The sequence below is a fragment of the Anser cygnoides genome, chromosome 19 (genome assembly GCF_040182565.1).
Source record: "Anser cygnoides isolate HZ-2024a breed goose chromosome 19, Taihu_goose_T2T_genome, whole genome shotgun sequence".
NCBI lineage: Eukaryota > Metazoa > Chordata > Aves > Anseriformes > Anatidae > Anser > Anser cygnoides.
In genome coordinates this window covers 11,909,826-11,931,990 of record NC_089891.1, presented here as the reverse complement: position 1 = coordinate 11,931,990, position 22,165 = coordinate 11,909,826, and the positions used below count along the sequence as shown (strand labels likewise).

At 65.4% G+C, this 22,165-nt stretch overlaps 2 protein-coding genes across 6 annotated transcripts in view; both read right to left on the bottom strand.

The window, feature by feature from the left end:
* The window catches only part of SLC38A10 (solute carrier family 38 member 10), a 33,483-nt gene extending 22,080 nt beyond the window's left edge, over positions 1-11,403 (bottom strand). Inside the window, exons 1-6 of one of the 5 annotated variants that reach the window (XM_066980385.1) lie at positions 11,176-11,403; positions 10,327-10,444; positions 6,696-6,741; positions 5,316-5,409; positions 4,085-4,228; positions 2,218-2,342 (exon numbers count right to left, since the gene is read on the bottom strand). In XM_066980385.1, coding sequence (XP_066836486.1) covers positions 2,218-2,342; positions 4,085-4,228; positions 5,316-5,409; positions 6,696-6,741; positions 10,327-10,444; positions 11,176-11,280 — 632 coding nt within the window. In that variant the 5' untranslated portion in view covers positions 11,281-11,403. Of the gene's footprint in view, positions 1-2,217; positions 2,343-4,084; positions 4,229-5,315; positions 5,410-6,695; positions 6,742-7,612; positions 7,695-10,326; positions 10,445-11,175 lie in introns of those variants that run through there. The other 4 variants (XM_066980384.1, XM_066980381.1, XM_066980383.1 and 1 more) reach the window with 4 other exon arrangements.
* Positions 11,404-17,524: 6,121 nt separating this feature from the next.
* On the bottom strand, positions 17,525-21,171 carry LOC136786652 (collagen alpha-1(III) chain-like). Its single transcript, XM_066980177.1, has 2 exons — positions 21,034-21,171; positions 17,525-20,144 (listed from the first exon to the last, which is right to left on the bottom strand). The coding sequence occupies exon 2, from the start codon at positions 19,664-19,666 to the stop codon at positions 18,674-18,676; it is 993 nt and encodes a 330-aa protein (XP_066836278.1). The 5' UTR covers positions 19,667-20,144; positions 21,034-21,171; the 3' UTR covers positions 17,525-18,673.
* Between the last annotated feature and the right edge of the window lie 994 nt (positions 21,172-22,165).

The following is a 22,165-nucleotide window of genomic DNA, read 5'->3' as shown; positions in this document are numbered from 1 at the left end:
ACCCTTAACCCTTAATCCCTTAATTTGAAAGGGCTCTGCACAAAGGGAGCTGAGCAGCAGCTCAAGGAAGCGAAGAGACGCAGCCGGGCTCGCGGCGCAGCCACCGGCAGGGACTGAAGCTTCCCGGGCAGCCGCGCGGTTTCGGCTCCTTCCCAGTCTGGTGCTCAGCGACCTCAGCTGGGTCACCTGCCTGCAGACGTTCGGTTTTCCTTAGTTTGGAGAAACTGCTCGGGGTCCCTCGAGGCCCAGCAGCACGCCATGGGGCCCTCCTGACCTCCAAAGCCTCTCCAGGCAAAGCAAGAGGAGAGGGTGAAGCAGGCAGCGCGTGCTGGCACGCCCAGGGTTTGCTTTTAAGCAGAAGGAGAGCGCTGAAGGCAGCGAAGCATCGGGGACTCCCGCCTGATGAGCACGCCACACGTTATCTGTTCTAACAGCAGCACCACAAAGAGGGTGCGAGCGGATGTCCTCTCCTCCTGAGCAAGGGCAGGCAAGCCAGCAGAAGCACCAAGACCTGACTCGGAGAAGACGGCCTTGCTTTGGAGAGGGCCGGAGCCGCCGTGCTGTCCTTGCCCCGGTGTCGTGGCCGCCTTGCAGCTCCTCCCTGAACACAGCGCTACCTCTGCCTGCAGGGAGCTGATGCTCACGGAGGCAACGAACCCCCTGACTCGCGTCACTCCTGCGAATTCAGCACTCAGTGGGCTCAGCGACTCGCCCGAGGTCACGCAGGGAGGCTGCAGCAGAGGGGAGCCCCGAGCCCTCGCGCTCCCTGTTCTCAGCCCCGCAGCACACCTCCGTGCTGCACAACTGCAGAGGAGCGACCTCCTTTGCAAGTTCAGCCCCAACAGGATCGCTTTTAAAGAGCAAAAGGCATCAAACCCTCAAGCAAATCGCCACTTTCTCAAGGTTTATTTTTCCTTACTGGATGCTGCATTTACGTGCTGGAGGAGAGGGATTTTTGTTTTAAGTTGGAATTATTTATTTTTTAAAAGGTGGTTCAGAAGTTAGCAAAACTAAGCCGTGAGAATAACATGCTTATAAAGAGTGCCTGGGCTGGGGACAGGGTATTGCCCTGATGCTTGGACAAAACACACAGCTTTAGGTTTGGCTTGCCACGCGAGAGCTGTGATGGAGCCTGTATTTAGGTATGTGCGCACTGGTCCAGAGCAAATGATTTCCCCGTGTTCCCAACTCCCAGCAAAACCGTGCTGGGTGCCGTGTGGCTACCACGAGAAAAAATTTGGAATTTAAAAATTCTAAGATGTTAACAAGGTAAAGCTGTAAAAGAATACAACTCCCTTCGCCGGTTGTAATGGAGACATTAAACAGCAAGACTGGAGCGTGCTCGGGTAGGAACCAAGCTGCCAAGAGAGCCGATAAGTGGAAAATGATGATTTGGATCCTGCGTGTGGGTGTAAACACAGCAGTCTGAACAAATTTTATCTGTCACATTCATTTACTGCTGGCATGCTACCCATTTGCTAGAACTACAGGGGGGAAAGCCCAACTCTGCCAGCCTTCCAAATGAGGATGGTCTTTTCCGTGTCCACGTTTGGATTTACACTTCTATTTAAAGTCTGTTACTATTCCGGCCAAGCACGTATTGCTCACTTGCCATTTTGGTGCAGAAGGTAATGCCGTTAGAAGCACGAAAATAGCCTGCTCTGCCACCAGGGCCTCCCGCGTGCCAGCGGAAACCCTCACTGAAAGCAGGTAACTGCGAACACGCAAACAGCTATCCCAGGTCAGCGGCTCTGGGATCTGCTGAGTGTTCTCAAAGATTCAGGGGGGCAGAGAGCAGCGACAAGCACACACTGCCCCGCACGGGGCCCTGTGGCCATCAGGAGCCCCGCAGCCCCGCCGCCTTCCCTGGCACTAAGTCATTTCCTCCAAGGAACGGGGGAAATTCACCACTTATGTGGCTGCACCAGAAGCAACGTGCGTTACCGAGGACCCGTGCGCTGCACTGAGGATCCGTTTGGCCCAAACGTTCTTACGTTGCCCAAGCACAGTAACTCCCACGTGAAATCCAACTCCCTCCCCCGCCCAGGGAACAGAAGGGTCACGACCGAATGAGATGCTGAACTTCAGTGGGCTGTAAAATATTTTGATCGAAATAAAAAAAAGGAAACCGGACGGCATCTATCCCTCACAACCCCCCTGCCCTCACAAAGACGCATCACACACCGCAGCTGCCAGAAGGGAAGGGCAGGTACTTACGACTGGCAGGCAAAAGACATGCCGAAGATGGGGATGCAGCGGAAGATGCCCTCCCAGCGCGTGTAGCTAACTCGCTGCAGCCACTGCCCGCTGAAGAGGCCGTGCTTGAAGGACGACAGCACGATCTGCAGCCGAGAGAAAGAGAAGGGGTCAAGGAAAGAAAAGGGGTTAAGCTCCAGCCCCAGACTGGCAGAAAACGCCAGCGCTGGGATAAAAGGCAGCACGTGGCAGCTCGGGGAGAACAGCTCACGCTTCCTACCGTGGCCTGAGCTCTGTCGGACAAATTCCCCAGCCCCCTGCCCCTCCCACCCGCTTGAATAACGCTCACGGCAGCCTCAGTAGGCCCCTTGCCACCACGGATCCTGGGTGTATTTTACAAGATACATGGCAATCCCCCCCCGTTTGATGCCATCAGACATGACAGCACGCACCAGGGTGGGACGATTTCCACTGACACATCTAACTGTGAGAGTTATTGTTCCCAGCATTTCTTTTGCACTTTATTTTTTAATAAAAAAACAAAACGGTTTTTTAAATCCAAACGAGAAGCAACGTTTGCCTTGGAGATCCTGTACAACAGGGAGAGACGAAAGTTCCTTAAAAAGGACCCCACCTGCCCAGCGCTACTCCAGAACCACTTAACACCACCGGTTTACTGAAGACAAGGATAAATTTCACGGAAAAAGGGGAGTGAGGCACCCAGTTGAGGCCAGGGGAGCTCTTTGGCCATTGACAGGGAAGCTGGCAGGCATTGGGTTGCACAGGAAACAGAAGGTAAATATGTCTGAATGCCTGTTTATAATATCGCCTGAATGGGGGTTTTCTAATCCCCAGAGATTATGTTTTAGTGCAGCCAAGTCTCATGAAATGTTGTGGTTTTCTTAAAGGCACAGCTTCTGGAACACAGTAGTTTTGTACAACACTCATTTACAGTTTCCAGACTCGTTACAGAGGCAAACTCAGAAGTGTGACACAGCCCAGCCCACTAAAAAAAAAAATAAAATACAAGGAATTTCCACTCCTTCCTATTTCTTTCTTTTGTTTCAGCTCTCTTCCAGGACTGAAATTTGGGGCAGATTGGGCTGGGGCTCCAAGATCAAGCTGCATGAGCACCCACGGAGCGCGAACTGAAGTCATTACAAGGCACGTAAAGTCCCCACCTCTCAGTAAATGCTGCTGCATAACGAAGCTTGGCCAAGCCAAACAGAGCGAGCTTTGGATAACCCTCCACTTACTCTACTTGATCTAAATGGTCAAGAATCCATTTATCTCAGTAAAGGAGAATGCTTCTAGAAAAATCCATGAACGGATATACGCCCATGTACCGGGGCTGAGAGTTTACAAAGCTTTCAGTGCACAAGAAACAGAAGTGGTGGTGTTTAACAAAGTCACGACCCTCAGCTGCAAAAAGCTTGAAGGCCGTGCGTTTGTTCCTAACGGGAACTGCCCTCCTGCGACAGATTACAAGCGCTGAGATTTCAAGGCAAAACACTAACATTCGATAAAAGCCCTCCTGCTTCCAGGCGCTTTTCCCCCCCCACACACATCTCCCATCCTCCCATTTAAACTTCAGAGCCCTAAACTACGCGATACCAACAGGAGAACAAACCACAGTTCGGTTTGGTCACCGCAATCTGTAGGGTTTGTAAGCACGCGGAGCTGCTGGCCAGCTCCTGCTCGGTGTGCTCCTGCCCTCACGAGCCCAAGTGACGCGGCCCGGTCATTACGCCGGGCGCTCTCAGCGCTATTTATCAGGAAGGACACGTTAAACTTGAGCCCTGCACCTGCAGGCTGCCCCAGCAGGGTTCGACCGGGAACATCTGCGGTAGCCCGCTGGGAAAACAGCATTCCCAGCACCGATACCCACCACGAACATGAACACGGTGTAGAAGATGAGCGCCATGGCGCTGAACGACTGGATGGAGGCCATCATGTTCCTCTGCAGGCTCAGGGGAAGCACAATGCACAAGGAGACGGCGAAGAGCAGGACTATGCGGAAGCTGCCAGACACCTGGGAAGGGACCAGCGGGAAGAACTGAAGCACGCTCGAAATACCCCACCGCAGCAGCAAAGTAACTCCCGCCCGTGATTCTGCAGGGGTTTAAAGATCTGATGCTGAACGCCTGCCCCTTCCACAGCCAGGTCTGTGATGAGCTCGCGCAGTCACTGGGTGACACTGTTGCTCCACACCGTGCGTGACAGGTCCACCCCGAAGTGGAAATACGGGGAGGGGGGAGCTTTAAATGCTAATCCAGCGCAAGCCATTTGAGCAATTTCGTGCAATTAAATAAAAACGGAACTTACTCGGGAACTAGGAGATTGAAGTCTTGAAAATTCTGATCCAGAAAATTAATCAAAACCTCACAGTGGTATTTATTATAGCAGAACGCTCTGAAACGCTTGGAAATATTTAATACCTAATTTGGCCGCAGCCACAACGCATCTTTTTAACTTCACAGCCCCTTAATCAGAGCTTAGCAGCAGCAGGCGGAGCAGATAACGGCCCCGCCAAAGCCCCGCTCCGCTCCCCAACACGGCCCTTACGCCGGCCCCGGGGGCTGCTCGAGCCTCCAGCACCGGGGCTGCCCCAGGGCAGATTTCATCTCCGAGAGCAGGCAGGTGCTCCGTGGCTTTGGCCACTGAAACACCGAGGGAAAAGGGCAAAAATTCCTCTTGAAGCAGGGGGCTGCAAAGGGGTGAGCACAGACGGAGGAACTGGCTGTCACCGCCTGGTAGGGGCGAGAATTGGGGCAGGGGGAGTTACCTCCTTCATGAACCTGCTTCAGAATTAAGAGGGAGCAATGCTAAAAGGATTCATTTTGTTGGCAGTGCCTTACTGGGGGGTTGGCACATCTGACTGCCATACGCCTGAGCTTCCAGGACCTCACAGAGCAAAACGGTCGGACTTGATGATCCTAAGAGGTCTTTTCCAACCGACATGATCCTAAGGAAACGCTCTGCTCACAAGGTGTGCCGCTACAGCCTGCCGGGAGATGACCCCACAGCAGCCCGTGGCCTGCTGGGCACGCACGGCTCGGTGCGAGGGAGCCAGGCCCGCCGCCTGCACAGGAGAGGCAGCGCAGCAAGGGTTTATTTACCTGGAATCCGAGCAGCCGAGCAAAGAAGTTGGACCCCAAGTCACCAATGACAACATAGAAAGCAATGCAAGTTCCCAGCATCAGCCCGATCATGCTGCAAAACAACAGGACGGAGGTTAGGAGGCTGAAGCAGGAGCCCTGGAGCGCAGCTCTGGCACAGGCGAGGTCTCGGGGGCCTCGCTCTGCGCCCAACCACGACAGCCGCAGGTGGCTCAAAACCCTCCCGCGCTCTCCCAAGAAGCTTCCGGAGGATTTACAGGGAAACAGCAAACAGAGAACCTTTAAAGTGCCTTAAAATCCGTGCAGCCGGTTGCTCGCTTGTCTCCAGTGGGGAAGCAGCCTCAGCGTGCCTTGCTCTGAAGCACGTCCACGCCCAAACTCAACCCAACTTTCCGGCACGTAAATGGAGATAACCCCCAAATTTTGCTGAACCCACCCTGAAAACGCGTTTGGCAACCAGCAGCGCAGCAGCTTCTCCATCCACAGGGACGCAGGGGGCTGCGCGCTGCCTCTCACGGCCGCACGAGCGGTGTGTGCATCGGGGGGAGCCCTGCGGCTGCCGGAGCGGAGGGAGCACCGCAATTTACCCTCGGGTTCATGAGGGGCAGGCCACCCGCTGCTGGCATCCCCAGCAAAACAAACCCAACTCCATCCACCTACACGACATCCCTGGGGCAATTACAGCAACTGCCTGCGTGGACGAGCAACATTTGAGAAAGATTCTGCGTATTTTTAGTGCTCTGCAGCAGGGATCAGAGGAAGAGAGGGCACCAGAGCCCGGCCAGAGCGCAAGATGCCTCCACCAGAGAAACTCTTCTTGAAAAAGCAGCACGGTAACAACACCCCATCGCCTGACGGGGCTGCTGAACAACACCTGAGAGGGATTTCCTGCTGCAAGGGATTTCCTGGGGTCGATTTTTTGTCGGGGTCATCCGGGGGGGGGGCCCCCTACCGCAGGGCACTTCCCAGCACCCGGGGCCCCGCGGGGCAAGGCGGCACCGCTGCGAGGAGCGGGCGGCTCCGGGAAGCCAGAGGGAGGATCCGAGGTAGCAAACCCTCCTGCTAGCTCACGGCAATCTTGGCAAGGATCTCAGCCCTGGAAAACAGCCACGAGCGACGTGCCCGTGATTTCCCAGCCCGCAGCAGAGCAGGGGAGGAGCTCACGAGCTCAGGAGCAGGTGCAACGCGCTGAGGGCGAAGCACACGGGCCGTGCTCGGGCACCTCGCTTACTTTCTTGTCCAAGTTCTAGCTGCCAAGGAGGACTTCTGGGAGCAGGGGAGGCAGCAGCACGGGAAACGAGCACAGCGAGGCCACGGGAGGCATGGGAGCGTGCTTCAGGAAAGAGAGCCGAGCCGTTCAAACTTTAATTAACAGATTACCTTGTTTCCACCAACATTTTTCCTGCTTTTCCATAGGCGTGAAATGCTGGCATAAGAGGAAGAAAAAAAAAAGTTGCAGTTAATGCAGGGAAGGTCCAGAACACGGCACGCATCGGTCAGAAATTCAGCAATAACAGTGACAGAGGGCAGCAACCCGCCAGGGTTGGGTTTTGGGGCTAGTTTGCCTTGCCCACCCTCCCATTTTCCTTCTCAGACATGCCCTCCACAAATCGAAAACCACATCAGACGGGGAAAAAAGACGAGGGGAAGGCAGAAAGCAGGTTATTTTTCCTTATTTTTTCCCTTCCCCATTCTATTTTTAAAAAAAGGAGCGCGAAGCAGCACTCACACATGGCAACCATTAAAGGGAAGTCAGCGCGGCGGAGAAAATGCGCACGTCGAAGATGCTGTGTGGCGAGAAGCGACTGCGGTGCAAAATTTCAATCAAACTCCCCGTTTTATTTTTATCTTCCCACTCTAACCGAGCCGCCTGACGCTGCTGGATGGGAGAGCTCATTTCGGTGCCCAGAACGTTCAACCCCACGCCCAGAACACCCGGCGCTCGCAGCCCACACCAAAGGGCTGCTGCCAACACTTCTCTCCCCCTCCCGTACTGGGGCCGTAGCAGAAAACGATCCCTGCTCTTCAAACCATTGTTTTTTTTCTTAAAAAGAAAAAGCCAAGAAACCTCCGCACGTATTTTTAGATCTATCTCACTGGGTAGAATGGGAATTGAGGCCTCCGGTTCCAAGCGGAGACCGCACTGCCCGCCCGTGTCACTGCAGAGGCCCAGCGCGAGCCCCCCCCCGGGTTCCCCTTTGTCTCCCCCAAGGTGCAGAGCGGATTCCCAGCGCCCGCCAGAACGCAACTTCATTCGCTCCTGGAAGCGCCCCCTGTTATTTTAAACATTAACTTACAATCGATGGTTTCTCCGGACTCGGCTCGAGTTAAAAATTCAGGAGACAACATGTTCCCCCGCAGGAGGACAAAAAAAAAAAAAAAAGAAAAAAAAGAAAAGGCTCAGCAGGAGAGCGCAGCAGAAAAACAAAGCGGAGCCGCCGCGAGGGGCGGCGCTGGAAATAGGCGACGGCGCGAGGCGGGGCGGCACGGCCACCACCGGGGCACGAGGAGCAGCCCCCGGCTCCGTCGCCTCCGGGAGCTCGCAGCGACAGCGACCAGCTCCGCGGGGCTGGCGCGAGGGAGAGGAACCAGCGGGAGATGAAACGTCCCCCCCCCCGGGGGCCGGTGCAGATTCCAGAGCGCCTGCTGCTGCGGCACCGATCCCCGGGGCTCCTTTCTCACGGCTCCCAAACTCGGGCACCTCCGGGCAACAACCACGGCTGCCGGCCACAGCCCGGGCTCACTGCTGGGAGCAAGCAACCTGCCTCCTCTCCTCGGCGCTGTGACGAGGGCAGGCCTTCAGCCGCTCGGTCAGACGTCCCCGTTTGGGGACAACGGAAGAATTGGGCCCTCTATCTTCTCAGAGAGGACGGAGACGGCGGCTATAAAATATGTTCACAGAATCACAGAATCATCTGGGTTGGAAGAGACCTCCAAGATCACCCAGTCCAACCTCTGACCTAACACAACAAACCCTCCACTAAACCGTATCACCGAGCTCTACATCTAAACGTCTTTTGAGGACCTCCAGGGATGGTGACTCCACCACCTCCCCGGGCAGCCCATCCCAACGCCTCACAACCCTTTCGGTAAAGAAGTTTTTCCTAATATCCAACCTAAACCTCCCCTGGCACAGCTTTAGCCTGCTCCCCCTCGTCCTGTCACCGGGCACGTGGGAGAACAGAGCAACCCCACCTCGCTGCAGCCTCCTTTGAGGTACCTACAGAGAGCGATAAGGTTGCCCCCGAGCCACCTCTTCTCCGGGCTGAAGGTGCTGTAAGGTCACGCATCCTCGGGCTGGGATCTCTGTGCCCGACAAGCTGGGCAGAGCCGAACCTGCTCGGTAATCACAGAAACCCCTTTTTTAATTGTGGTCGCTGCAACGAGCAACCTGCATTCGGGCACTCGGTGCTGCGGGGAGCTGCCCAAGCTGCTTCTCCTCCTCCCAGCCGGCCCAGCGCGGCAGCGATGCGGGGTGAGGACACCCGGGCTCGGCACCAGCCCGGCTCCTTTGTGGCCGTACCCCGGCTCCCAGCGCTCCTCCGGAAGGGCCTGAGCGCCCGACGTTCATCTGCAAAAACTTCTCCTCCATCCCTCGGCGCTGCCAAAGCCTCCCATGGAATCGGCCGCGGGGGCTGCCAGGACCTCTCGCAGCTGTACCGGGGCGCGGGCGGGCGGTGACAAAGGCCGCCTGTGTGGAGCTGCCCGGCCTCGGCGCATTAGGATGCGGCGCAGGAGCGCTGCCTTTTCCTCCCGGCACCATCCCTCCCCCCCTGCCCGCGCCCCGTGGCACCTCTCCCAGCGCGCGGGGAGGGAGGCGAGGCGCTTCTTTCAGCCTGCCAGGAGGTGCCAGGAAGCTCGGAAGCGTCGCCGGCCTCCCCGTACCCGAGCCCCTTGGCTCTGAAAGCACCGAGGATCCCTTCTTCTTCTGGGAGAGGCTCCAAGGCGCAGGGGACTCGCTGTGCTCGGGCGAGGGGAAGCAGCGCACAAAGGCTGGCCGCATGGAGGCGGCGCGGGCTGGGCTACCTGAGGGCCCCGCGCTGGCTGGGCTTTCCCTCCGCGACCAGAGGCACGGCCTTGGAGGCCACGGCAGTTTTTAATCTGTTTGGTTCCCAGCAGATAAAGCCCGGCAGAAGCCAGGCACGTCAGGCACCCCGAGCCACGCAGCTCGTTAACTCTTTCCCCATTGGCAGTGCCACCCAGCTCTCTACTCCCCCCCGCCCCCCCCCCCCCCCCCCCAAAAAAAAAAAACGCGAAACCAAGTAAAAGAACGTTTTTCCTGCGGTTTTACACCGGTCGAGAGGGCTCCGACCCAACCACCCCCTCCTGCCCCCCGCGTCAAGGCAGAGAGGCCACAACCAGAGGCCGGCGCTGGCGCCGGCGCAGAGGAGCCGAGGCACAGAGGGCTGGCGGGCGCTGCCAACCTCCCCCCCCACAAACCCTGCAGATGTTTCTATTTTCTCGGCCGCTTGGAAGCTCGCACGGTTCCTCCCCCCCCCAACCCCCCCCGGCTCCCCCTGCGCTGCCACAAACGCTCCCAGCGCAGAGCCGGGCGGCCGGAGCTCCGTGCCAGGCGCGCTGCTGGCAGGACCCGATGTCCTCGGCCGCGTGCTGGGGGGGGGGAGCTCGCGGCTTTTGTGTCGAGACCAAAAAATTGACAGCAGGCACCCGCTGCGCCGGCTCCCGAAAAACTTGGGTTTTGATCAGTCAGCGCCGCGTCCCCCCCCTCCTTCCCCCCCCCCTGCCCCGCGGAGTCAAAACAATTCGGTGCCCGTCAACCTCGCTGCCAGGAGCGGGATTAAACCCTCGTATTGCCCCCGGGGGGACAGAGGCCGACGGGAGGAACAAAACGCAGACTGGAAAACTACCCCGGGAACCCGTCTGGCGTGCCAACGGCACCAGGCCGAGAGCTGCAAACGAGGGGGTCAAAGTAAAACCGCAGTTTAAACAAAAAATAAAAATAAAATAAATAAGTAAGTAAAAGCCAAGCCCCGAAGCCGCCAGCTCTCACCGAGGCCGGGGTAGGTCCTGCGCTTGCTGAGGTTGGCCGATTTCACCAGGAACATGCAGGACTGGTGGGTCATCCATGAGCAGAACACCAGCAGCAGGGCTCCCAGGATGATGCCGCACTGAAAGGGCAGGGGGTGGAGGAGGGGGGAACAAGCAGAGATGGAAAAAGTTCAGTGACGGCTTCAGGCAGACCCCAGCCGCCTCCAGACCCCCCCCCGCCCCCTCGGACGCCTCCAGCCCCGCTCCTGCCCTGCCCCGGGGGCTCCCCTCAGCCAGCCCCGGGCCCCGTTTGCCTTCCTGCAGCCCAAGGGCGACGCGGCCGCCTGCCCACCTGCTCCCGGGGCGCCCAGCCAGGCCGACCGCAGCCCCGAGCCCCCCACCAGGTCCTCCCGGTGACACCCCAGAGGTCCGTGAGACCTCCCGGTGCTCCGCGGGTCTCACGGGTCCCTGCAAAGCACCGGGGTCCCTGCAGGTCCCGGGGCCCGGCCTCTGCCCCGCAGTTACCTGTCGGCCCCCCTCGCACCGCAGGCACGGCGCCCGGCCCGGTGCCAAGCCGCCCACCCCCGCCGTGCCCGCCTGCAGCCCAACGGGGGGGCACCGGGGCGGGGTGGGGGACGGGGGTTCCGTTACCCACCGGTTTTTAACGGGAGGTTCAAGACAGATCCCGGCCCACCACCGGCTGCCCACGGGCTGGGTCAGTCCCGGTGCAGCTCCCCCCCCACCCCCCCCCGCGGGGCTCAGCCGGCACCTGCAGGCCCGGCCCGGGGCCTCCCCCAGCGCTACCACCGGGGGCAGGGCCCGGCCCCTCCCCGCCGTCCGGTACCGGCGGCCCGGCGGGCGGCTCACCGACCTGGCGGAAGCAGAAGGGCACGGTGAGCACGCTGACGCCCACGATGCTGTTCACCACGTTCATGATCAGGCCCCAGTTGGAGCCCGGCGCCGCCGCCGCCGCCATGGCCCGCACCGGGACCCCTCCCCCCCTCCCCGTCCGGTAGGGCCCGGTACCGGAGCTGCCGCCCCCGCAGGGCCCCGCGCTGCCCCTCCCCTCCCCGCCCCCCCGCAGGGCCCGGCCCGTCCCGGCCCCGCCGCCCGCCCTCAGCCGCCCGCCATGGCGGCAGCGCCCCCGCCCCGCCCCACCGCCGGCACCGGCCACAGCGGCACTTCCGGCTTCCGCTGCTCCGCTGGCGCTTCCGGCGGCGCTCTAGCCGCCTCGGAGGACCGAGCACGCTGCTCCTGGGAGGACTCGGAGGGGCGGTGAGACCCCCCTGAGCCCCCCCCGAGCCCCCCCCGAGCCCCCCCGGGCCAAGGGCCCGATCCTGGGCGTGCTGGGGGCTGTGTGAGGCCGTCCCGGGGCTGCCCCTGCCTCCCCCTGCCCCAAAATGCAGAAGTCAATGCGGAGCCGGGGGGGAAAAGGGGGGGCCGTGACCCCCCCCCCCGTCTGTGGGACCCCAAAGGGCACCGGGACGGGACGGGACGGGACCCCCGCAGCCCCTGCAGAGCCCCAGGCGGAGGGCAGCGGGCTGGGGACCCCCCCATCAGGCCCCAGCCTGGGGCAAAGCCCCACCAGTGTCACCCCAAGGGATGGGGGGGACAAGAAGGGGGGGGCCCTGCCCCGGGCTGGCACCTGAGAGCCTCACACAGGGGGTTAAATGCGTGCACATGCATGCACACGAGTGTACACGCATGCACGTGTGTGCACACCTGCACACGCATGCACACCCACGCACACACCCAAGCATGCACACCTGCACACGTGCGTGCACAGCCATGCGCACACACACGAATACACGTGTGCACACCCCCGTGCACACACACACACACACACCCCTGCACACCCCCGTGCACACACACCCCCCTGCACATCCATGCAGCAACACCCCAAGCGCTGCCTTTGCCCGGCCCCTGCCCTCCTCGTGTGCTCGTGCACACACACGTGTGCACACCTGGGCGTGCACCTGCCCGTCGTGTGCCCCATGCGCACAGCAGGGCTGGCGCTCAGATCCAGGCCAACGCTCCCCACCGAGGGCAGCCCCGTGGCCGGGACCCCCAAACCCCCCCCCCTGGGGTTCGCAGGGGCTCGCAGGGGCTGGGGGCACACCCGGAGCCCCCCCCAAAGCCCCCGCGCCCCAGGGTGGGCCCTCGGAGAGGGGGAAAACCGAAGGGACGCCCCCGCAGCGGGCGGCCTCGCGCCCGCAGGAGCGGTGGCAGGTCAGAGCGGCGCGAGCCAACGTTCCCATGGAACCGAGCGCGCGGCGCTCGTATAATTTGCAGCAATTGCAATGGGTAACCGCAAGAATTTGCTCTACAAAAGGTTCGCGGGGAGGTGGAGTGCGCCTGCCTAATTCCCTCCAGGTGCTACCGGGGCTGGAGCCCCAGCGCCGGCTGCGTTTTCGGTGCCTGCTGCTGCCTGAGGCAGCGCCAGGTCCTGGGCAGGACTTTTTTTTGGGGGGGGGGGGATCGGCGTTGTCGCTGTCCCTGCTGCCAGCGGGGTCCTGGGGCTGTGCCAGGGCAGGGGCCAGCGGTGTTGTGGGGCTGGGGATCCGTGGGGCTGGGGATCTGTGGGGCTGGGGCACCGTGGGGCTGGGTGCAGGGAGGCCCGGTGTCCCTGCAGCTCCACGCCATCCCCAAGGCATCGGCTCAGCCCCTCGGGGCCAGGAACACCCACGGGAGACGCGGGGCCAGCGAAGGTCCCAGCAGCACCGTGGGGTTGCCCCTCCCCACGTCCCCAGCGCCCTGCTCTGGTTTAAGGCTGCCAGGCGGGAGGGGACCCGATGGGACGGGTCCCCTGTGGGATGCTCTCCCTGGAGTGCTGGGGGCTCGGCTTGGGGTCACGGGGGGGCTGCAGCACCCAGATGTGGGACGTGGGGCCTGGATGTGGGATGTGGGACCTGGACATGGCATGTGGTACAGGGACATGGGACGTGGGACCTGGACATGGGACGTGGGACCAGGATGTGGGACCTGCATATGGGATGTGGTACAGGAACACGGGACATGATACAAGGATGTGGGACATGCTACAGGGACATGGGGTGTGTGACCTGAATATGGGACGTGGTACAGGGACATGGGATGAGGGACCTGGACGTGGGACCCCCGCTTCCCAAACCGTCTCCACCCCTCTGGGAGCAGAAGCGCTGCCGTGGCCCCGGCTCTGGGGGATTCCCGTCCCCCCCTGTCCCCAGGCGTGGGGCTGGCACCAGGCATCCCCCACCCAAGCGGGCACAGCACCCACCGGGGGGCACAGCCCCCACCGGGGGGCACAGCCCCCCCCCCAGGCACCCGCAGCAGCCTCCCGCCTGCCTGGGAAGGGGAGCTCACCTTGTTCCTGCGCCGAGGAGACATCTGCAGCGAGTTAGAGGGGAAATCATGTTTATCCAATTAGTTTTACACGGCCCCTAACTCAACGCTGGCAGAAAAAAGGGCTCAGGTGGCTCCTCCGCCTGCTGAACGGCCGCCGGCAGCCACGAGCACGGCGAGCGCCGAACACCGGCCGTCCGCGAGCCCCCGCGCTGCGGGACGGGGACGGGGACCCCACGGGGACGGGGACCCCACGGGGACCCCAACCCATCCCAGCGATGCCCCACCCATGTCACTGTTGTCCCTGTCACTGGTGTCCCCGTCCCCCCTGTCCCCATCCCCAGGCGGGACCCGCGGGGCACCGGGACGTCCTGGTGGGCCCTGGGGGGGGCACGGGGAGGCTCAGCTCCGTCCCCACGCTGTGCCCATCCCTGGGGTGCTGGGCGAGCTGAGCCCCTGGCCCTGGGGGCATTTTGGGGGGGGCTCAGGGCACTGACGGCCCTGGATGCTTCCATCTCTCCTGCCCCTTTCCGTGTTTCTCTTTTCTCCCTGATTTTTTTTCCTCTCTTTTCTCCTTGATTTTTGCTTTGCAAAGCAGCCCCTCCTGAGGCGAGTTTTAAAGCCCAGCTGAGGCCCAGAACTCCATTTGCCCTCCTAGCAAAAGGGGCAGAGCAGAGGGCACGGCCACGCCGGCACCGCTCGCTCACCACCCCGGGGCGCAGCGGCTCGGCCGCGGGGTGCAGGATGTGGCCCCGGCCGCTCACCCAGGGCTCACCCGCCCCCCGGCCCCCAGGACGACGTGTTTCCAGTCGCCGTGTCCCCGACCCCGCTGGGATCCCACCGCCTGCAGCCGCTCACCTGCGACCCGTCAGCGCCCGGCTACCGAACGGCGGGGGCCGGCGGGGGCCACCGGCAGCCCCCGGAGCTGCTCCTCCCCTGCGTCCTTGCATGCTTTGGTGGGGGGACGAGGGCGACCACCCCAAAATCTACAGGGGCTCGATACGGTGCCGTGCAGCAAGCAGAAAAGGGCTGCGGAGATGAAATAAAGCGGACAAACATGGAATAAAAGCGAAGCCGAGGGGGCCGCTGTGCAGGGGGCTCGGCGGGGCCGCCCCGTGAAGGGCAATTACCGCCGGCCCAGAGGTCTCCGATATATTTATTGCTCGCAATAACCACCCGATATTGCAGTGGCCGCCGCGTGCTGCTGCTCCTTCCTCCTCTGCCGCCTTTTATTTATTTGTCCTGCCCCAAGCAGCGCCTGCCCCATCCTCTCCCCATCCCATCTCCTGCAGCCTTTGTGCCCATCCGGGGGCAGAAAGCGCCGAAGCCGTTTGTCACCGCACTGGGAGCAGGGCTGGGGACGTCCCCAACACGGGGACAGGGACAGGGGGGTGGCACTGGGGACCCCCCAGCCTCACGCTGCCTCCCCAGGGGCTGGCACCGTGGGCACGGCTCCGAGCAGCAGGAGGGAGGCCCGGGGAGAGCCTGGGAGCTGAGCCCACGGCTCCGTCCCCGGGGGGGATCTGCCGGGCCCCTGCAGCCCCCATCGCTCCCACCAGGAGAATAATCAGGTCCCGGGGGGCTGCCCGCAGCTGCAATTCCCCTCATTAGTAAAGGCGGCTCAGGGCAGCTCGGGATCTCGCTCTGGTTTTGTGAGAGGACAAAAATCCCCGGGAGGTCCCGAGCTGCTGGCGGGGCAGGGGCAGAGCCTTTGTCCTGTGCTGCTCAGTGCGGGGCGCGCGCGGCCCCGTGCACACGCGTGTGTTTGCATGTGCACACGCGTGCTTGTGCCAAGAGGCAGCTCTGACGTTGCAGTCGGTGATGTTGCCCCAGGAACACGGCTCCTGTCGCCTTTCCCCGGTGCGATGCGGGGGCAGCAGCTCCCCAGGGCTGCCCTGGTCCCCGTCCTCGTGGCTGGTGCTGGTCTGGGCACGAAATCCCCCGGTGCTGGTCTTGGTCCCCTCGCTGGCAGCTCTGGGTCCAGCTCTGGCCTCCCCCAGCCCAGCTCCCTCTGCAGCACCTCCTCCAGGGGGTTCCTGCCCTCCAGGGCCAGATCCTGCCCCGTCTCCCAGCCCGGGCACCTTCCGCAGGACGAGGAGCAGAACGCGGGGCATGGACGGGGTGGGGATCCCAGTGCAGGGTCCTGGGGGTCCTCAATGGTGCGGGACTGGGAGCCCCTTCCCAGGCCGCTGGGTTTTGCTGCGGCGGGGGAACAGCGGCGCGGGGCCCATCGGCGCCCGCAGCCCGGGGGCAGGACACACGCGGGGACACCCTGGTCCCGTCCCCAGCACCACGGAGCAGCCAGGGCCGCCTGCTCCTCGCGACCGCGTCCACCCCAAAGACAGATGCTTGGCAGAGCCCAGGAAGAAGACGGCAAGTATTTAAAAACATAAATTAAAACAAATTGCGTTTTTATATTGCAAATAAGGGCAGTTTTATCGGTTTTATTGCATAACAACCATTAATGAAGTGCAGTTTCAGGCACCTTAATTGCTCGGAGACTAAAGTTCAATCCATATCTCCGGCGCGGGCTGGAAGACGCCGTGTGTCATGCGAGTACCTGGCAGCTTGGAAATGTAAATAAATTTATGGGCACCATTAGGAAAACGGAGGAGAGGGACCCCATTTATCCAGGCTATTTATCCGGGAGGGAAGCGGCGCGAGTCCAACAGCGCGAACCGGCCGGGGGAGGGGGGCAGCGAGGCTGCAGCATCCCCATGGGGTCACCCCGATGTCCCCCCGGTGTCACCCCAACATCCCCCCAGTGTCGTCCCGACGTCCCCCCGGTGTCACCCCGATGTCCCCACCGGGGGGACCCCACCAGGACCGGGGCGAGCGAAGGCTGCGGGGAGCTTGGGCGCCGGCGGGCTCCGGTGCGTGGGGGCCTTGCTGCGTGGGGGCGGCAGCACCGGGAGGCTGCGGGCGGGGGCTGGGGAAAGGAAACCCCGGCTCCGGGCCGAGCCCCGCGCGTGGGGCCGCGCCTGCTGCAGGCGTGGGTCTGAGCGCTGCCCACGGCCACCCACGCGCGTCCGTGCGACACCCGCGGGCGCCCTTGGGGCACCCCCGCGGCAGCGATCGGGGGGCGAGCACGCGCGTGGGGCGACGGGGCGCGCACCCCGCGTGAGCGCGGCCACGCTCGCTCCCGCGCGGCGCGTGCACGACCCCCGGCCACGCGCCCCCGCCCCGCACGTTGCGCAGCACCCACGGGACCCCCTCCCCCCGGTAAGCCTCCCTCCACCCCACGGGACCCCCACTCCACGCGGGACCCCCCCCCCCCACGCGCGCCCCCACCTGCCTGCGGCGCGCCACGGGCCCCGCCGGGCCCCGCCCCCCGAAGCGCGCGCCGCGCTGGGCCCGCCCCCGCCCCGCGCGCATGAATGGGCGCGCGCCGCCCCGCCCCGCCCCGCTCCTTTTAAGGCACGCGGCGCGGGGGAGGGGCGGGGCTTGCCCCAGCCCTGGCCCCGCCCGCCCCCGCCGCGGCCCCGCCAATGAGGGCGGCGCGCGGAGCCCCCGCGGGCGCCGGCCTTTGTTTGTGCGGGGCGCCGGGGCCAATGGGAGCGCGGGAGGGGGCAGCGCGGGCCAATGGGCGCGCGGGGGGAGGGGCGGCGCGGGGCGGCCGGGGATGCCCCGGCCCGGCCACGTGCGCGCGGCGCCGCCACCGCGGGGCAGGGCCGGGGGCGGCGGCGGGGAGCGGGGCCGGGGCCGGGGCGGGGCCGCCCTTGGTCCCCGTGCCCCCCCCCCCCCCCCCCCCCCCCCCGGGGTCCTGCCCGGGTCAGGCCGCCCCCGGGCTGTGCTCGTACCGAGGACGGGGCCGGCACCGGGGCTGCGCCGCGCTCCGGTAACGGCCCCGCCGAGCATCCCCCGGGACCGGGCGAGGGTCCCCCCGGGGTTCCCGGTGCACGCTGGGGTTACCCGGGGGCTGCCGGCCCCGAGCACCGCGGGGCTGCTCGCAGAGAGCCCCCCCCCGGTACCGGCAGGTCGCCGCCACCCGCCCCCTCGCTGGCGGCTCCCGGCTGCCCCCGGGGCTGCGGGGTCACGGCGGGGGCTCCCCCCCTCCCCCCCCCGCGGCCCCAACCGGAGCCCTGCGGCCCGCTCCCGGGAGCCGCGCGGGCAGCGGAGCAGGGGCAGCCCCGGGGGGGCGGCGGGGAAGCACCGGTGCGTTCCCCCCGGCCGGGAGCGAGAACAAAGGAGGCGGCTCCGTGGGGGGAGGCGCCGCTCCCGGGGGTGCTGTGCCCCGGCCCCGGTGTGCGCGGGGCTGGGGAGGGGCCCGGGTGTTCCCCCCCCGGCCCGCGCCGTACCGAGAAGTCTCCCGGTAACGACTTTGGTCACCGGAGCCGTTACCACACCGGGACCCGCACCTCCAAACGGGACGTTAACGGGATGCTCCGAGACATTTCCAGCGGGATTTTCGCATCGCAGCAGCAACTGCGTGAGGAAACCCGGTTATTCCCGCGTCCGGTAAAACAGGGCGCTTAACAGGAGGAAAGTCGCTTCCTTTTTTTCCCGGGAGCACGGGGCAGGCCGCCCTCCGCTCCCCGCCGGCTGCCAGCACCTCCCGGGCAGCAACGGGGCTGGGCCGGGCCCCCGGTGGGGGCAGGGGACACCCGGCCTGGCTGCGGGACAGGGACAGGGCGCTGGTCCCAGGCAGCTCCGGCCCCAGCGGGTGCCCCCTGTCCTCCCGTCCTCCTCCCCACCATGGTACCGGGGGACACCCGCACGCCCCAGCCCCGCAGCTCTCACGGTGCTGCTGCCGTGCCACCACCGTGGTGGCCCCGTGACCCCCGCCACCGACTGTGACACCCTCGGGTGCCGCTTGCGCAGAGCGGCGTGAACCCACGGAGGAGTCTGCGGAGCCACCGGGAGCCCGCGGGGGCTGCTCTGGGCAGGGGGCTTGGTGACAAGGGCCCTCCAGCGGCAGCGTCCCCAGGCCGGTAGCAGCAACGTCCCCGTGCCCGGGGCACAGCGGGGCCGCTCACCTGGGATGGGGCCAGAGCCAGGCAGGGCGCGGCGGGCACCGTGCCCGCAGGCTGGCAATGCCGCGGGTGTCGTCACCGGCGGTGTAGGTCAGGCACCCACGGGATTACGGCGCGGCAGGGGCACCCCTCGGGCACGGGGCCGGTCCCACGGCACCAGCCCGGCAGCGCGGAGCTGCTCACAGCCTCCACGCCTGCGAAGCTGCGCCTCGGTCGCACAGAGCTGCAAAGCCCTGGGCAGCTGAAGGGGGGGGGGGTTCCAGCCGGGAAAAAAAAAAAAAAAACTCCAGAAAAACAAAACGAAAAGCAAAACACAAATAAAAAAAAATAAAAATAAATAAGAAAAACAAAAAGACAACAACAATTTTTTTTTTTTTTAAAAAAAAAAGAACACCAAACACCCGAACACCCACAGCAGGCGCCTGCTCCTGGCCGACCGCACGGCTCGAGCGGGGCAGGCAGCACGGCCGCAGGCTGCCGTGCCGGGAGAAGGGCGCGAGGCCGGGGCGGCTGCCAGAGGAGCCACGAGGCCACACCGGGGCCCCGGGGCCAACACAGGCGCCGCAGCTCCCTGACTGCCCCCGGTATCTGTCCACGGGGTGCCCCTGCCGCACAGCCCCACGCAGCACCCTTGGGTGCCCGGGGTGGCTCCGCATGGCCACGGCCACGCGCACCATGGGGGAGCAGCCTGGGCCCTGCACCCCCCCGGCCGTGCTGAGCCCCCCGGGACGCACAGCACCGCGTGCTGCGGGTGGGACTGAGGACAAAGGAGCCGGGTCCCGGTGCATCCCATTCTGTCCCGTTCCGTGCCGGTGCTGAGCCCCCAGCCCCACGCTTTCCCCACCCGGAGCTGGGTGAGTGTGGGCCGGGGGGGTCACCCTGGGGCTGCCCCCTTTGTTCCCATGGGGCAGGGAGCGCGGGGCCGCCCGGCCCGGTTCGGCTCGGCCCCAACAAAGGGCAGCCCCGCCGGGCCCCCTCCCGCTGCCCTTTGTCTCCGGTGCCCGCGGGGCCACCCCGGGTGCGGACAAAGGCGGGGGCGAGGAGGGGGGGTCCCAGGCCCTGAGCCATGCAGGGGGCACCGGGAGGGATGCGCGGGGCTGGTGGCCATTATTAAAACCCCTTTAATTAACTGGGCCGGGTTTGTTTCATTGCTGACCTCGCCGGTACGCGAGCACAGGGGCTGCTCGGCGGCACGTCCCCGACCTCGGTGCGGGGAGCCCCCCGGCGCCGCTGGGAGCCCGGCCATCGCGTTTGGGATTTTTTTCCTTCATTTTTAATTTTTTCCCAGCCGATAAATCGGTGGTAACTCACCCCACGGCGAGGGGCGGCCGGGACAATGGGACAGCCCCGAACAACCGCGCTGCTCGCGGGCACCCGGTGCTCCGGTACCCGGCCCCGGCGCTGCTCCCGGTGGCCGTGCCCGGTGCTGTCCGTGCCGCTCCTCCCGGCCGGGCCCTTCCCAGGCGGGGACGATCCCGGTGGCGGCGGCAGCCCAGCGCGGGGCCGGCCCCGTCCTGCAGCGTCCTGCGGGGCTCCGGCAGCGGCACTGCGGGGCAGAAACAGCCGAGAAGGAAACAAAAAATCTGCTTTTTGTGTTTTTTTTTCCTTTTTTTTCTATTTTCTTTTTTTAATGGGATAACAGCGTGCAGGGAAGAGAAAGGACCCCAAGACCCTGCCCGGGGGGCTCCCAGCGCGTCCCCCCGCCCGGCTGGAGGAGCGAGCCCGGGGCTCCCCGCACCGGGAGCTGCCGGGGCCGCGTGCGCTGCTCGTGCCCGTGCCCGTGCCCGTGCCCCCGGCGGGTTTCGCTCCTGCGGCCCCGGTGCGCGGCCCCGCGGCATCGCCCCGTGCCCCGTCTGCGGGTCCCCGTGTCCGGGGGTCCCCGTGTCCGGGGGTCCCCGTGTCCGGGGGTCCCCGTTACGGTGCCGGTGCCCGGGTCCCAGCCGTGCCGCGCTCCGTCCCGACGCGATCACCGACCCGGTCGCCCCGAGCCGCGGCATCCCGGCGCATCCCGGCGCTCTCGGCCAGCTCCGTCCTTTTACTCTCAGCAGCAGCCCCGAGCCCCACCGAGCCCCAACCCCGAACCCCACCGAGCCCCAGCCCCGAGCCCCACCGAGCCCCAACCCCGAACCCCACCGAGCCCCAACCCCGAACCCCACCGAGCCCCAGCCCCGAGCCCCACCGAGCCCCAACCCCGAACCCCACCGAGCCCCAGCCCCGAGCCCCACCGAGCCCCAGCCCCGAGCCCCACCGAGCCCCAACCCCGAGCCCCACCGAGCCCCAGCCCCGAGCCCCAGCCGCGGCCCCACCGCCGCGCACCGGCCCCGCCGTCTACCCGAGCGCTCCCGCCACGCTCCCTCCGCCGCCCAACCCGGCGGGAAGGACCCGGCCCCGGTACCCCCGGCAGCTCCCTCCTGCCCTCCCCCGCCCCCGCAGACCTGCGGCTCCCGGCGCGGCCCCGGCCCGCTCCCCGCTCCCGCCGCCTTTGATCTCCCCGCGCCGCTCCCGGGGCCGCGGGGTCCGCCCGGGAGCGGGGAGGGGAGGGGAGGGGGCGGTGGGGGGGGGGGAGTGGAGTGGGGAAGAGGGGGGGGGGGGGGGGCCTGGAAACCGCCGCCGCCTCCTTCCCCTTTCATGGCGCGGCCGCGGGGGGCCTTGAAACGGCGCGGCCAGTGAGCGCGGCGGGCGGGCGGCGCGGTGCGGGCTGGCGCGCGGCCAATCGGCGCCTTGTTTACACTGCGTGATTGGCAGCGGGCTGGCGGGCGGCCAGCCAATCAGCGGCCACCCCGCCGGCGCGGGGAGCGCGGGGTGGCGGGGGGGGGGGGGATAGCAGAGCGCGCGCGCGCGCCCCGGTCCCCGCGCCGGCGCGCGCGCGCGCGTCCGAGCGGGGAAGGGAGGGGGCGGTGGAGTGGAGGGGGGAGGGGAAAACGGCGGGGTTAACCCTTGGAGTGCCGGGGCGAGGGAGCAGAAAGGGAGAGGGGACGGGAGGGGGGTGGGCACGGGTAGGGGCGGGGTCTGGGCCGCGGGGGGGGGTCGTGAGGGTGAGGGGGGGTCCCCGCGCGGCCTTGGGGTGGGCTGGGGAGCCCCTGGGGGCGGGGGGAGCAATGCGGGGGGGGGGGGGGCTGGGGGGTGTTGGAGGGGGTTGGAGGGGGGTTGAGAGGGGCTCCCCGACCCCCCCCCCCCCCCGGGGGCGCCGTGCACAGCGCGGGGGATGGCAGGAAGGGGGGGGTGCGGGGGGGCTGGGGGGGGCCGCGTTTCGCAGCGCCGCGGGTGGGGGCGCTGCAGCGGGGGGGGGGGGGGTCGCACCGCACCTCTGCTGCAACGCAGCCCCCCGCCGCGCCGCACGGCGCACGCGCGGGAGCGCACGGAGCGGGGAGGGGAGGGGAGGGCGAGGAGGCGGGCAAGCGCGCGCGCGCGCGCCGGCCGGGAGGCCGAGCGCGCCGGCGCGCCCCCTGGAGCGCGCGCACGCGCGCGCGCGCGCCCCGGCGCGCGGCCCCCCATTCATCCGCCGGGGCTTGAATTCGGCGCCGCCGGGCCGCGTCGCAACCCCCGCCGCGCCCTGATTGGCAGGCG

Excerpts from the sequence above, each read along its gene's own strand:
- LOC136786652 (XM_066980177.1), bottom strand. The coding sequence starts at position 19,666 with ATGGCTCAGGGCCTGGGACCCCCCCTCCTCGCCCCCGCCTTTGTCCGC.